Source organism: Coregonus clupeaformis, chromosome 1, assembly GCF_020615455.1.
Source record: "Coregonus clupeaformis isolate EN_2021a chromosome 1, ASM2061545v1, whole genome shotgun sequence".
NCBI lineage: Eukaryota > Metazoa > Chordata > Actinopteri > Salmoniformes > Salmonidae > Coregonus > Coregonus clupeaformis.
This window is the reverse complement of record NC_059192.1, coordinates 1,475,946-1,492,346: the sequence shown is the minus strand read 5'-3', so window position 1 is coordinate 1,492,346 and position 16,401 is coordinate 1,475,946. Positions and strand designations below refer to the sequence as shown.

The window sequence follows — 16,401 nt, the reverse complement described above, 5'->3', positions numbered from 1 at the left end:
GAACGTGCTAAATGCTGCCGGCACGCCCACAAGCGAGCCACTCTGGGCGGCTGATGCGGCAATTTACCGCGTGCTAGTGTACACGGGGCATAGACCACTGCGCCACTCCGGAGGCCCAGAGTTCCAAGACTTCCCAGAGTTCCGAGCTCCCAGTTGTTTTGAAGGCGGCATTAGCTGCCTGCAGACTGTGCCTGACTAGAAATACAATAACTTTGGTCAGAAGTTGATGACTTAGTTGTGCGCCCTTTGGTCAGTGCATGTTACACACAGATATTAACAAATGTCAAGGTTGAATGTTTAAAGGTTTTATGTAAAGTTATATTGTGCTGATAAGAGTATAAATGTGCATATTAAATCAGGCTTCTGTGTATGGTGGACAGTACCACACAGTTAAATTACTGCCACTAGCACTGGAACACAGCAGGTAACGATACTTTTTGATACACTGTAACTAACTTAACCGGTATATCAACCGATATAACAAGACATTACTTAATGAATGTCACAAGCTAGAATAAGATTGCCGGCTACAATGTTGCAGAGAGTTCGATCACTCTGCGCTCGAGGCTTTAAGGCTAACTTATTTGCTTTGAGTGTGTCAATATCGGTGTAGACAGAGTTTATGAGTTAGCTAATAACCAGATTGTACTATTTAGCCAGTGGACTGCTTGGCTTTGATTTTAACATCTGATAGTGGATGAGATTTATCATCATGGATCAACTTTATGCTGTACAGTTCTTCTAACATCTGGAGTTTGTCTCTGCTTCTTGGTAGCAACGTGGCACATACCAAACTAAAGTGAAAGACCGTGATTTCATTGTGCATTGTAAGCCTGTCTGTATTACTGTTCTGAGCTGTCTATCCCACAGATCTGATTCATGGTGTAGATAATATATCTCTAACCCTGTTGCCCTGCAATACAGGACACTTTTGGCTTAGTGGGCTGGGGACCCGTGACACACACAAACCTACCCGTGTAACACCTGTCCCTCTCTACCAGCAGAGATGATCCACAGTCTGTTCTTGATCAACCCTTCGGGGGACATCTTCCTGGAGAAGCACTGGAAGAGTGTGGTCAGTCGGTCGGTGTGTGACTACTTCCTGGAGGCCAAAGAGAAGGCCCTGGAACCTGAGGACGTTCCACCTGTCATACACACCCCTCATCACTACCTCATCAGCATCTACAGGTCATGCATACAGTGCATTAGGAAAGTATTCAGACCCCTTGACTTTTTCCACATTTTGTTACGTTACAGCCTTATTCTAAAATTTATTAAATCATTTTTTTTCTCTAATCAAATCTACACACAATACCCCATAATGAACTAGCGAAAACAGGCTTTTAAAAATGTTTGCAGATGTATAAAAAAATAAAAAGTACTTTGTTGAAGCACCTTTGGCAGCGATTACAGCCTCGAGTCTTCTTGGGTAGGACGCTACAAGCTTGGCACACCTGTATTTGGAGAGTTTCTCCCATTCTTCTCTGCAGATCCTCTCAAGCTCTGTCAGGTTGGATGGGGAGTGTCGCTGCACAGCTATTTTCAGGTCTCCAGAGATGTTCAATCATGTTCAAGTCCGGGTTCTGGCTGGGCCACTCAAGGACATTCAGAGATTTGTCCCGAAGCCACTCCTGCGTTGTCTTGGCTGTGTGCTTAGGGTTGTTGTCCTGTTGGAAGGTGAACCTTCGCCCCAGTCTGAGGTCCTGATCGCTCTGGAGCAGGTTTTCATCAAGGATCGCGCTGTACTTCATCTTTCCCTCGATCCTGACTAGTCTCCCAGTCCCTGCCGCTGAAAAACATCCCCACAGCATGATGCTGCCACCACCATGCTTCACCGTAGGGATGGTGCCAGGTTTCTCCCAGATGTGACACTTGGCATTCAGGCCAAAGAGTTCAATCTTGGCATTCAGGCTAAAGAGTTCAATCTTGGTTTCATCAGACCAGAGAATCTTGTTTCCTATGGTCTGAGAGTCCTTTAGGTGCCTTTTGGCAAACTCCAAGCGGGCTGTCATGTGCCTTTTTTACTGAGGAGTGGCTTCTGTCTGGCCACTAACATAAAGGCCTGATTGGTGGAGTGCTGCAGAGATGCTTGTCCTTCTGGAAGGTTCTACCATCTCCACAGAGGAACTGTGGAGCTTTGTCAGAGTGACCATCAGATTCTTGGTCACCTCCCTGACCAAGGCCCTTCTCCCCCGAATGCTCAGTTTGGCCGGGCGGCCAGCTCTAGGAAGAGTCTTGGTGGTTCCAAACTTCTTCCATTTAAGAATGATGAGGCCACTGTGTTCTTGGGGACCTTCAATGCTGCAGAAATTGTTTGGTACCCTTCCCCAGATCTGTACCTCGACACAATCCTGTCCCGGAGCTCTACGGACAATTCCTTCGACCTCATAGCTTGGTATTTGCTCTGACACAAACTGTCAACTGTGGGACCTTATATAGACAGGTGTGTGTGCCTTTCCAAATTATGTCTAATCAATTGAATTTACCACAGGTGTACTCCAATCAAGTTGTAGAAACATCTCAAGGATGATCAATGGAAACAGGATGCACCTGAGCTCAATTTCGAGTCTCATAGCAAAGTGTCTGAATACTTATGTAAATAAGGTATTTCTGTTTTGTATTATTAGTACAATTGCTAAAATTTTGCTTTGTCATTATGGGGTATAGTGTGTAGATTTGAGGGAAAAATAATAATTTAATCAATTTTAGAATAAGGCTGTAACGTAACAAAGTGGAAAAATTCAAGGGGTCTGAATACTTTCCGAATGTACTGTATGTATGCATACAAAGACACGCACACACCTCATCAACATCTACAAGTTATTTTATTGACTTTTACATCACTATTTAGGAAACAACCATGTATCCAAAACCAATGTAAAAACCTGCTCACTCAAGACAGACGGTTTTAAGGTCTGTCTTTACTAGTGTGTTTTTTTTAAACATTTGTTTTGGATACAATGTGTGAATGTTGCTTCACAAATATTGATGATTATTACTGTATTTATTATTACAGGGACAAGCTGTTCTTTCTCTCCATCATCCAGACGGAGGTTCCTCCGCTGTTTGTCATTGAGTTCCTGCACCGCATCGCAGAGATGATCCAGGTCTGACTCAACTCTAAGCCTGACGAGTTGCCAGGATTAGTTAAACATTACTTGTTATAAAATAGTTAAGTGTGTGTGTACGTTTCTTTCTACAGGACTACTTTGGGGAGTGTTCGGAGACAGTCATCAAGGACAACATGGTGATGGTGTATGAGCTGTTGGAGGAGATGCTTGACAATGGGTTTCCACTGGCAACCGAATCTAACATCCTCAAAGAGATGATCAGACCACCCACCATCCTCCGATCTGTTGTCAACACACTGACAGGTACCCTACCACTACACGCTAACCTCTACCCTACTCTAAACACTAAACCCTACAGCTCCTTGACCCCTACACTCTAACCCCTCCCCTTACACCCTAACCCGTAATACCTACTTCCCTCAAAGTGTGTGTGTGTGTGTCAAAATCAAATCTAATTTTATTTGTCACATGCTTCATAAACAACAGGTGTAGACTAACAGTGAAATGCTTACTTACTGGCCCTTCCCAACAATGCAGAGAGAGAGAAAGAGGAATAATAGAAAAATAATAACACAAGGAATAAATACATAATGACTAACGATAACTTGGCTATATACACGGGGTAACAGTACAGAGTCGATGTGCAGGGATACGAGGTAATTAAGGTGCCTTCAGAAAGTATCCACATCCCTTTACTTTTTCAAAAAATATTGTTACAGCCTGAATTTAAAATGGATGATATTTTGATTTTGTGTCACTGATATACTCACAATACCCCATAATTTCAAAGTGGAATTATTTTTTAAGAAATGTTTGCAAATTAATTTAAAAATGAAAAGCTGAAATGTCTTGAGTCAAGTATTGAACCCTTTTGTTATGGCAAGCTTAAATATGTTCAGGAGCAGTGTTGTAGTACTCAAGACCACATATTGAGTGTCTCGATCTTGTCTCAGTGTCGGATACAATTGTACTCGGTCTCGGACAGTGAGGACTCGTAATTTATTCCAGAGACCAGCGGAGTAAAAGACCTCTATCAGCTTCCATTCAGTCAGCGCATAAAACAGCTTCACCAGGCCAAATATATACACTCCTATCTTGAAACATTAATATCTTAACAGCCTTATCTATTATAGATATGTTTGCGCAGTGGCGAACCTATAGGCCTTCACTGTGTGACTGGTTCGTGAATCTTTTATAAAAAAAATGTGTTGGTACTTTTTACCCCCAATTGGTAGTTAGTCTTGTCCCATCGCTGCAACTCCCGTACGGACTCGGGAGAGGTGACGGTTGAGAGCCATGCGTCCCCCAAAACACGACCCCGCCAAGCCGCACTGCCAAACCCTCCCCAAACCAGGACGACGCTGGGCCAATTGTGTGCCACCTCATGGGTCTCCCGGTCGCGGCCGGCTGCGACACAGCCCGGGATCGAACCCAGATCTGTAGTGACGCCTCTAGCACTGCGATGCAGTGCCTTAGACCGCTGCGCCACTCGAGAGGCTCTACAGGTTCGTGATTCTGAAAGGACTGCAACCATAATACCAGCGCACTCATGTAGGAGAGTGCACTTTTTGTAAAACACAAAGGGCCAGTGGTGGATTGGAGGGTATACGCAGGTGTAAACCGTATACCAACTTTTTTCATTGGGCATTGTGTATACTCACTTCTTAATCCCTACTGATGCGTATCAAAGTAGTGTAGTGGAGGTATACGACTTATCAATTTTCTAGTACAATAGAGAAATCATGCACAAAGTATCCTACATAATCACAAAGCACGTGAAATATATTCACATGCACGCAGCGCACATAGCCTAGTTTCAGCAGAATATAATCTGCAGGCAGCGAGAGTGTGCAGCTCTCAATGGGTTTTGGCATGGAGCAGTTCACATAAGAATGACATCTGTAGCCGGTAGGATAGGAAAGAAGTTTCAATTTATGATATCCGCCAGTAAATGCTAACTTAGGCAACAATGGGTATGCAAACCAGATATTGAAAAGGTTTAGTCCCAAGTGTTGGTTAGTAGGCTATTTGTGATGCTGCAATTGTCATCATGTGCTGTTTACATCAGGGGCGTAGACATGGATGGGCCTGGGTGGACACAGGCCCACCCAATGGGGAGCCAGGATCTGACAGGCCCACCCAATCAGATTGATGTGGTTTAAGCATTGTTGTGGACTTAGACCAAACTTTTGTATTTTTTCAACAAAATTTTTTTGGATTTTGAGTGATAAAAAATACATAGGAAAACACAGGATTATTTTTTTTTTTTCCTTCGCGGGGCGGGTCGTTACTTTTGGGCAAAATTAGCTTATACCCACTTCTCCAGGCACCACTACACCACTGCATAGGGCCGATGGAAAGACAGCAGTCACACACAGCATGATGTTAAAGGATAAGTGGTCCATAAACTCGGACACAATAGGCCAGTTGGTCCCAATCATAATATAAAAACACAACCATTTTAAGCATTTCCCAATCTAAATGTACAACTATTACTTCCCATTGCAAAAAAAACATTTCACATTTAGCACACAAAGTTTAAAGTGGAACTGACAGTGTTTTAATGACTTTGCAGATATGAAACAAACAGACAATCATAATCAGTAAAAAATATAAAATTCCCAGTTTATAATAATAATATGCCATTTAGCAGACGCTTTTATCCAAAGTGACTTACAGTCATGCGTGCATCCATTTTTTGTGTATGGGTGGTCCCGGGGATCGAACTCACTACCTTGGCGTTACAAGCGCTGTGCTCTACCAGCTGAGCTACAGAGAACCAACTTTATAAGAGGTTTTAAAAATAGGTTATATTTGACTCAACGTTTCATGATGTACACTAAGGCATTGTTGGTAGAATAGATGGATTCAGTTCAATGCATGATTCATATAATTCACCAATACATTTCTTGGTAGTCCAAAAAATATTGCTATCAGGTTGTAAATCACAGCTGGCCTGGTACATTGTTTGGAATGCACTGTTTCAGTTAAAAGTGTCATTCTTCCTGGTGGTGTAAATGAACAGATTTTAATAAGATTTCATGTTGCTAAAATGCTGTCAGTTCCACTTTAAATGCAACAATGTTTCACACACATAAGTTATTTTCAAAGAGATGGCTAACAACAGCAAACACAGTTCCACTCACCAGATGATGATCATTTGAAACTTCTTGTTGAAAGTTATTATTGAAAAGGGAGACACTAACAAATTAGCAACAACATCCTCTTTGATAACACCTGCTGCAGCCGCTGCAAACTAGCTGACAACAAAAGCTAGCTAGCTAGACCGTGGGAAAACTACTGCTCGCTATTGCGCAGTGACCTGTTGGCCTTCATGAAGACAGAAGTTTCCATACGTTTTTGTAAAAACGGTCCCACCCATTAGGTCAAAATGGATTAGTGATTCCACTGTAACTGCAAAATGTTGCCCTAATACAGTTGAATGGCAGATGCCTTTATCTAGCTTCTGATGGCCTAGCCAATGGCTGACTTAGCTAGCTAGATTTATCTCCCAAGACCAGCAAAGAAAGATCCTGATGGGATCTTTTTTTCCTCCTCAGTGTTAACCATTTCCTTTCCAACAAAAACTGAAGAGATTAAATCAGAACATCATTGAAAATAATAATATAATAATAATAATAATATTATTAATAATGATTTTATAAATCCCTTATTTGAAGTTGTAGAAGGCCCATTGTTCCCCACTGTATTTGGGTTAGTAATAATTTGTAGAGTGGCTCTATTTTCCCTCAGCATGCATTTTTTCCCCCTCAGCATGCACTATTCTGAATGTCTAAAGAATCCAGATGTTGTTCTGAAATATGAACACAGAAATACTGGACATTTTGAACTCTTATGGTGGTGATTTGACAAAATGACTCGCATTTGTCTGGTCTCGGTCTTGACTCGATCTTGGACCCCTTGTCCCCCTCCCGGTCTTGGTCTTGCTCAGACTCGATTTGCTCTGGTCTTGGTCTTAAATTGGTCTCGCTTTAGGTGGTCTCGAACACAACACTGTACACACTCTGTGTGCAATAATAGTGTTTAACATTATTTTTTAATGACTACCCCATCTCTGTACCCCACACATACAATTATATGTAAGGTTGCTAAGTCAAGCAGCTAATTTCAAGCACAGATGAAACCACAAAGACCAGGGAGTTTTCCAATGGTTCGCAAAGAAGGGAACCTACCTATTGGGTAAAAAAAAAAAGCAGACATTGAATATCCCTTTGAGCATGGTGCAGTTATTAATTACACTTTGGATGGTGTATCAATACACCCAGTCACTACAAAGATACAGGCGCCCTTCCTAACTCAGTTGCCGGAGAGGATGGAAATTGCTCAGGGATTTCACCATGAGGTCAATGGTGATTTTAAAATAGTTACAGAGTTGAATGGCTGTGATGGGAGATAACTGAGGATGTATCAACAACATTGTAGTTACTCCACAATATTAACATACTGTAAATGACAGAGTGAAAAGAAGGAAGCCTATACAGAATACAAATATTCCAAAACATGCATCCTGTTTGCAACAGGGCACTTAAGTAATGCTGCAAAAAATGTGGCAAAGAAATGAACTTCTTGTCCTGAATACAAAGCGTAATGTTTGGGGCAAATCCAACACAACACTTCACTGAGTACCACTCTTCATATTTTCAAACATGGTGGTGGCTGCATCCTGTTATGGGTATGCTTGTCATCGACAAGGACTAAGGAGTTTTTTAGGATAAAAAGAAGCGGAAAAGAGCTAAGCACAGGCAAAATCCTAGAGGAAACTTGGTTCAGTCTGCCTACCAACAGACACTGGGAGACGCATTCACCTTTCAGCAGGACAATTACCTAAAACACAAGGCCAAATATACACTGGAGTTGCTCACCAAGACGACATTGAATGTTCCTGAGCGGCTTAGTTACAGTTTTGACTTAAATCGGCATGAAAATCTATGGCAAGACTTGAAAATGTCTGTCTTGCAATGATCAACATCCAACTTGACAGCGCTTGAAGAATTTAAAAAAAGAATAATGGACAAATATCATACAATCCAGCTGTGCAAACGCTCTTGGAGACTTACCCAGAAAGACTTACAGCTGTAATTGCTGCTAAAGGTGATTCTAACATGTATTGACTCAGGGGGTTGAATACTTCTCTAATCAAGATATATTAGTGTTTTATTTTCCCCAATTTAAAAATAATAATTTTCTTCCACTTTGACATTAGAGTATTTTGTGTAGGTCATTGACAAAAAAGGACAAATCCATTTTAATCCCACTTTGTAGCACAACAAAATGTGGAAAAGGTCAAGGGGTCTGAACTTTCTTAAGGCACTATAGGTAGAAATAAAGTGACTAGGCAACAGGATAGATAATAAACTGTAGCAGCAGCGAATGTTATGAGTCAAAAGAGTTAGTGCAAAAAGTGTGTGTGTTCCAGGGACCAGTAATGTTGGAGACACATTGCCTACTGGTCAACTGTCGACCATCCCATGGAGGCGGGCCGGAGTGAAGTACACCAATAACGAAGCTTACTTTGACGTGGTGGAGGAGATTGATGCCATCCTGGACCAATCAGGTAGGAGCAGTACTGACTGGTCCACCGACACCACGGTGCAGAGATCCAGGAAGTCAGACTCAGGGGTTAAAGGTCAGGCATCAGGATTTGTGTGTAAACTGTGTTGTGATTGGTCGACAGGTACGACAGTGTTTGCAGAGATCCAGGGCGTGGTCGAGGCGTGTGTGAAGCTGTCTGGGATGCCCGACCTCACACTCTCCTTCATGGTGGGTCCCCCCCACACACACACACACACGATACCAGGGTTGGTGTCCATTCGAACGAATTGAAGGTAGTCAATTCAGGAAGTGATTTGAATATCTCCCCCCATTGAATTGGCTTCCTTCCTTCAATTCAAATTAACCCTAACACTGCACTGCGCATGCACAAGCGCGCGGCAGGTAGCCTAGCGGTTGAGAGCGTTGGGCCAGTAACCGAAAGGTCACTGGTTCGAATCACTGAGCCAGCAAAGTGGAAAAATCTGCTCTTGAGGAAAGGCAGTTAACCCACAACAACAACTGCTCCCCGGGTGCCGATGACGTGGATTAAGGCAGCCCCCCGCACCTCTCTGATTCAGAGGGGTTGGGCTAAATGCGGATGACACATTTCGTCTGAATGCTTTCAGTTGTGCAACTGACTAGGCATTTCCATTCCCACACACAAAGAGAGAGAGCCCCAGTGTATTGGTAGATTCATACTGCATTTTGTCGTTGCAGAATCCTCGTCTCCTTGACGATGTGAGTTTCCACCCCTGTGTTCGCTATAAACGCTGGGAGTCTGAGCGCGTCCTCTCCTTCATACCCCCCGATGGGAACTTCACCCTAATGACTTATCACGTCAATGCACAGAAGTAAGGCTTTAAACTCTGACCCTTAATCCTAACTCTACCATGTCTATTATTTTCAGTCTGGTAGCCATCCCAGTTTAATAATAATATTGGTAATATTCTATTTTATTCGGTTATATTCTATTCTATACAGTCTTGTAGCCATCCCAGTGTATGTGAAGCAGAGCATCAGTTTCTTTGAGAGTGGTTCTGGTGGTCGTCTGGACGTGACAGTTGGACCGAAGCAGACCATGGGGAAGACGGTCGAAGGGGTGATGGTCACGGTCCACATGCCCAAAACTATCCTTAGCGTCAATCTGACTGCCACACAGGGCAGTTACATATACGACAATGGTACCAAGGTAATTACACGCCAACTACCCTATTACCAAGGTAACCTCTAACCCCTGAGCCTAACCACTACACAGAGAAGCTATACCTATGACCATGTTTCCAAGTTAACTACACACCTACGGCCCATTACCAAGTTAGACCAGGTAAACAGCCAATCAGCAGACATTACTATTAACACACTTCTCCATCTCACAAGCACCCCTGAACCCAACCCCCCCCCCACCTCTCTCTCTTTCTTTCTCTCTCTCTCCCCCTCGCTCTCTTCTCTCTAGTTGTTGGTGTGGGACATTGGAAAGTTGAACCCACAGAAGCTTCCTAACTTGCGAGGTAGTCTGAGTCTGCAGGCTGGAGCCCCCAAACCAGAGGAGAATCCCAGTCTGAACATCGACCTGAAGATACAGCAACTTGCCATATCAGGTACCCCTGACCTGTAAATCTTGTCCCTCTCAGCCTCTCCCTCTCAATTGTTGAATTCCAAATCGGTCCCTACTACCTAGCCCCCCTTGTAGATCTGAGGGGATTGGATAAGTAGAAGCCTTATGGTAATAGTTTAGTCTTGCCTCCTCATTGACTGTGGAAGTGTGACCATATTGCTTCCACCGATCCAATCCTCATAGATCTACGAGTGGCTCGGTAATAGGCGCTAGGGGTACATTTGTAATTAAGCTAATCTTTCTCTCAGTATCTTGGCAGTAAAGTTTATGGTGTTGGGGGTAGTAACCTGCTCTGTAAAATGTTGTATTGCCATAGTAATACAGCATGCTAAATATCTATGTATACTCCGTTTATTAGGTACACCACCCCGTTCACGAAAATGGTTCGCTCCTAGAGACAGTGAGTCATGTGGCTGTGGCTTGCTATATAAAGCAGGCAGACAGGCATCAAGACATTTAGTTACTGTTCGATTTTGTGCAACTTTGATCGTGGTATGATCGTCTGTGCCATGCACGCCAGTTCCAGTATCTCATAAACGGCCGACCTCCCTCCTGGGCTTTTCATGCACGACAGTGTCTAGGGTTTACCGAGAATGGTGTGACAAACAAAAAACATCCAGGCAGCGGCAGTCCTGTGGGCGAAAACAGCTCGTTGATGAGAGGTCAAAGGAGAATGGCAAGAATCGTGCAAGCTAACATGCGAGTCACAAACAGGTAAATAACTGCGCAGTACAACAGTGGCGTGCAGAACGGCATCTCGGAACACACAACTCGTCAGTCCTTGTCACGGATGGGCTATTGTAGCAGACAACCACACCGGGTTGCACTCCTATCAGCTGAAAACAAGAAGAAGCGGCTGCAGTGGGCACGCGATCACCAACGCTTTAAATTGTTTAACTTGGGTCAAACGTTGCGGGTAGCCTTCCACAAGCTTCCCACAATAAGTTGGGTGAATTTTGGCCCATTCCTCCTGACAGAGCTGGTGTAACTGAGTCAGGTTTGTAGGCCTCCTTGCTCACACACACTTTTTCAGTTCTGCCCACACATTTTCTATAGGATTGAGGTCAGGGCTTTCTGATGGCCACTTCAAAACCTTGACTTTGTTGTCCTTAAGCCATTTAGCCACAACTTTGGAAGTATGCTTGGGGTCATTGTCCATTTGGAAGACCCATTTGCGACCAAGCTTTAACTTCCTAACTGATGTCTTGAGATTGTTGATGTTGCTTCAATATATCCACATAATTTTCCTTCCTCATGATGCCATCTATTTTGTGAAGTGCACCAGTCCCTCCTGCAGCAAAGCACCCCCACAGCATGATGCTGCCACTCCCGTGCTTCATGGTTGGGATGGTGTTCTTCGGCTTGCAAGCGACCCCCTTTTTCCTCCAAACATAACAATGGTCATTATGGCCTAACAGTTCTATTTTTGTTTCATCAGACCAGAGGACATTTCTCCAAAAAGTACGATCTTTGTCCCCATGTGCAGGTGCAAACCGTAGTCTGGCTTTTTTATGGCGGTTTTGGAGCAGTGGCTTCTTCCTTGCTGAGCGGCATTTCAGGTTATGTCGATATAGGACTCGTTTTACTGTGGATATAGATACTTTTGTACCTGTTTCCTCCAGCATCTTCACAAGGTCCTTTGCTGTTGTTCTGGGATTGATTTACACTTTTCGCACCAAAGTACGTTCATCTCTAGGAGACAGAACGCGTCTCCTTCCTGAGCGGTATGACGGCTGCGTGGTCCCATGGTGTTTATACTTGCGTACTATTGTTTGTACAGATGAACGTGGTACATTCAGGCGTTTGGAAATTGCTCCCAAGAATGAACAAGACTTGTGGAGGTCTACAATTATTTTGGCTGATTTCTTTAGATTTTCCCATGATGTCAAGCAAAGAGGCACTGAGTTTGAAGGTAGGCCTTGAAATACATCCACAGGTACACCTCCAATTGACTCAAATGATGTTAAATAGCCTATCAGAAGCTTCTAAAGCCATGACATCCTTTTCTGGAATTTTCCAAGCTGTTTAAAGGCACAGTCAACTTAGTGTATGTAAACTTCTGACCCACTGGAATTGTGATACAGTTAATTATAAGTGAAATAATCTGTCTGTAAACAATTGTTGGAAAAATTACTTGTGTCATGCACAAAGTAGATGTCCTAACCGACTTGCCAAAACTATAGTTTGTTAACAAGAAATTTGTGGAGTGGTTGAAAAATGAGTTTTAATGACTCCAACCTAAGTCTATGTAAACTTCAGACTTCAACTGTACCTTAAAATAATGGTAGGGGTGTGCATCAGAATACCAGTCAGTATCTGGTGTGACCACCATTTGCCTCATGCAGTGGGACACATCTCCTTTGTATAGAGTTGATCAGGCTGTTGATTGTGGCCTGTGGAATGTTGTCTCCTCTTCAATGGCTGTGCAAAGTTGCTGGATATTGGCGCGAACTGGAACACGCTGTCGTACACGTTGATCCAGAGCATCCCAAACATGCTCAATGGGTGACATGTCTGGTGAGTATGCAGGCCATGGAGGAACTGGGACATTTTCAGCTTCACAGGAATTGTGTACAGATCCTTGCGACATGGGGCCATGCATTATCATGCTGAAACATGAGGTGATGGCGGCAGATGAATGGCACGACAATGGGCCTCAGGATCTCGCCATGGTATCTCTGTGCATTCCAATTGCCATCGATAAAATGCAATTGTGTTTGTTGTCTGTAGTTTATGCCTGCCCATACAATAACCCCACCGCCACCATGGGGCACTCTGTTCACAACGTTGACATCAGCAAACCGCTCGCCCACACTACGCCATCTGCCATCTGCCCGGTACAGTTGAAACCGGGATTCATCTGTGAAGAGCACACTTCTCCAGCGTGCCAGTGGCCATCGAAGGTGAGCATTTGCCCACTGAAGTTGGTTACAACACCGAACTGCAGTCAGGTCAAGACCCTGGTGAAGACGACGAACACGCAGATGAGCTTCCCTGAGACGGTTCTGACAGTTTGTGCAGAAATTCTTCAGTTGTGCAAACCCACAGTTTCATCAGCTGTCTAGGTGGCTGGTCTCAGATGATCCCACAGGTGAAGAAGCCGGATGTGGAGGTCCTGGGATGGTGTGGTTACACGTGGTCTGCGGTTGTGAGGCCGGTTGGACGTAATGCCAAATTCTTTAAAGCGACGTTGGAGGCGGCTTATGGTAGAGAAATGAACATTAGTTCTCTGGCAACAGCTCTGGTGGACATTCCTGCAGTCAGTATGCCAATTGCACGCTCCCTCAACTTGAGAGATCTGTGGCATTGTGTTGTGTGACAAAACTGCACATTTTAGAGTGGCCTTTTTATTGTCCCCAGCACAAGGTGCACCTGTGTAATAATCATGTTGTTTAATCAGCTTATTGATATGCCACACCTGTCAGGTGGTTGGATAATCTTGGCAAAGGAGAAATGCTCACTAACAGGGATGTAAACACATTTGTGCACAACATTTGAGAGAAGCTTTTTGTGCAAATGGAAAATTTCTGTGATCTGTTATTTCAGCTCATGAAACATGGGACCAACACTTTACATATTTTTGTTCAGTATAGATGGGTGTACCTAATAAACCTCAGACTCAGAGGAGTAATGTGTTGCATATGTACCGTATATTCAGAAGAGCAATGTACAGTATGTGTTTTGATAAATGTGTTACAGTATATGTGTTTTGCTAAATGTGTAAATATATATGGTAACTGGGTGGAAATGTACAGTGTATGGTAAATCCATGATATAGTTAACTCAAAAACAATTTTTTAGTATTTTGTTTATTTGTCCACTGTTAATACATTCCCCCAAAATAGTGCATGTCAGCGGTCAAAATGTCAAGATAAAGAAAATTCAGTACAGAGCAAAACATGTGGTGATGCGTTTATGCTAACTGTGTTTTAGGACTGAAGGTGAACAGACTGGATATGTTTGGGGAGAAGTACAAGCCTTTTAAAGGGGTTAAATACATCACCAAGGCCGGGAAGTTCCAGGTGCGGACGTGAAGAGTGAAACCTAAAGGTCATAGGTCAACTAGCCAACGTGCCTAATGCTCTGGGTCAAAGGTCAACTCTTAGACATGCTAGGTGTCAACTCTTATCCTCTCTATTCGTAGTTCAGAGCCGTGATAGGTCCATTATGACAAATGTCTGAAGGTCGTAAATGGGGTTCACATCCCAGCGGACTATTATGGCTCTGCAACAGTGAACTATGAATTGAGCTTTCTACATGCCCAGTGTCAACTCTTCTACCTTATGCCTTTTATATCCCTATACTCACTCTGTATTAGGGACAGAGCCTGTATTAATAACTTAGTGGTTTATTTAAATGTTTATTATTTGGATGGAATGGAGTTGTTGGTCTGCGACGGGAATTGTTTTGGACAATCAACCTATTATTTCTCCTGTTTCCGGAATTAAATAACCTCTACGGAATCCCCCTGTGTTCCAGCGCATCTCTCTCTCTCTCTCTCTCTCTCTCTCTCTCTCTCTCTCTCTCTCTCTCTCTCTCTCTCTCTCTCTCTCTCTCTCTCTCTCTCTCTCTCTCTCTCTCTCTCTCCCTTTAGCAGGTAAAGATTTAATATGAAGTTGTATATAAAGCATATTTTTTGACCATTTTATGACTAACAACCCTCTAATGCTAAGTAACTGCAACCAAGAGTGGAATCTCATTTGGTCGTACATGATGTTAATTAATATACAGGCTAGAAATTACTGCAGGTATTAATAAATATACATAAAGTCACTACTGCATGTTATTTGCCTTTCTCACCAGGGCCTTTAGGGTTGCCATTGAAACTGTTGTCATCCCAGCTAGCACATATGTTTCTTAGAGCTTGGTGAGAGCGTGGTTATCCTATGGTTATTTTGCATACAACCTTCCCACAACCTTCTGGGAATGGTGCAGCATAGTTGCTTGGCTTTGGAACATTGTCAGCACAGTTAAGGAACTTCACAAAGAAAACATTATTTTCTTGGTATTTCATTACTTTAACACAACGTTTCCTAAAAGTTCAAACATGGATACATTTCATTTCAATTTTGGTAATGTTCTAGGAATGTTCTCCAACTGGTTTGACATTGGGAATGTTCTCAAAAAGTTCAGAGAACGTTAAGAAACAACGTTCTTCTGTGGGAATTTCAGTACTTCAGCATAATGTTTCCTCATGGTTCTATTTAAAGTTATGTTATCAGAACATTAAGAAAACTTTCCATAAAACCACAAGCAAACATTTGCAAAATGTAACCTTATGAACCAATGGGAAATCAAAAGCTTACATTCCAACAACTTCCAAGGAACCAAATGTGCTTGCTGGGATTTATGTCATGCCTGATACACAATAGGCATTTTCCCATAGAGGGTTGGGGTTAGAGTAGAGGTTGGGGTTAATGTGGATGCTACCATGATTATGGATAATCATGAATTATTCGTGAATACTGATGAGTAAGAAAGTTAGAGGCACAAAGATCATCATAGCATTTTTCAGGATTAATTTAGAAGTGTTCAGAAACATCTTATCTACACTTAACAAAAATATAAATATAAGCGCGACAGCAGTTGATCAGGCTGTTGATTGTGGCCTGTGGAATGTTGTCCCACTCCTCTTCAATGGCTGTGCGAAGTTGCTGGATATTGGTGGGAACTGGAACACACTGTTGTACACGTCGATCCAGAGCATCCCAAACTTGCTCAATGGGTGACATGTTTGGTGAGAATGCAGGCCATGGAAGAACTGGGACATTTTTACATAAGTGTCAAAACCCACAAAACCTACCTACCACACAAGGCAAAACATTCCATTACACTGTAGCCTATGTGTCAACAGTATGTTTGTTATATACAGTGGGGAAAAAAAGTATTTAGTCAGCCACCAATTGTGCAAGTTCTCCCACTTAAAAAGATGAGAGAGGCCTGTCATTTTCATCATAGGTACACGTCAACTATGACAGACAAATTGAGAGAAAAAAAATCCAGAAAATCACATTGTAGGATTTTTAATGAATTTATTTGCAAATTATGGTGGAAAATAAGTATTTGGTCACCTACAAACAAGCAAGATTTCTGTCTCTCACAGACCTGTAACTTCTTCTTTAAGAGGCTCCTCTGTCCTCCACTCGTTACCTGTATTAATGT

The 16,401-nt window shown here is 42.9% G+C and overlaps 1 protein-coding gene across 4 annotated transcripts; it reads left to right on the top strand.

The window, feature by feature from the left end:
- The first annotated feature begins 337 nt into the window (after positions 1 to 337).
- LOC121568223 (AP-3 complex subunit mu-1) lies at positions 338 to 15,012 on the top strand. Of its 4 annotated transcripts, none has more exons than XM_041878787.2 (10): positions 338 to 424; positions 1,005 to 1,188; positions 3,017 to 3,107; positions 3,203 to 3,374; positions 8,509 to 8,646; positions 8,767 to 8,852; positions 9,342 to 9,475; positions 9,606 to 9,813; positions 10,078 to 10,222; positions 14,173 to 15,012. In XM_041878787.2, the coding sequence occupies exons 2-10, from the start codon at positions 1,007 to 1,009 to the stop codon at positions 14,271 to 14,273; spliced, it is 1,257 nt and encodes a 418-aa protein (XP_041734721.1). In that variant the 5' UTR covers positions 338 to 424; positions 1,005 to 1,006; the 3' UTR covers positions 14,274 to 15,012. The 4 variants fall into 4 exon arrangements, with proteins under 4 accessions (XP_041734721.1, XP_041734713.1, XP_041734728.1 ...); XM_041878779.2 differs by having other exon boundaries at positions 340 to 424; positions 1,002 to 1,188; XM_041878794.2 differs by lacking the exon at positions 338 to 424 and adding an exon at positions 571 to 827.
- Positions 15,013 to 16,401: the final 1,389 nt, after the last annotated feature.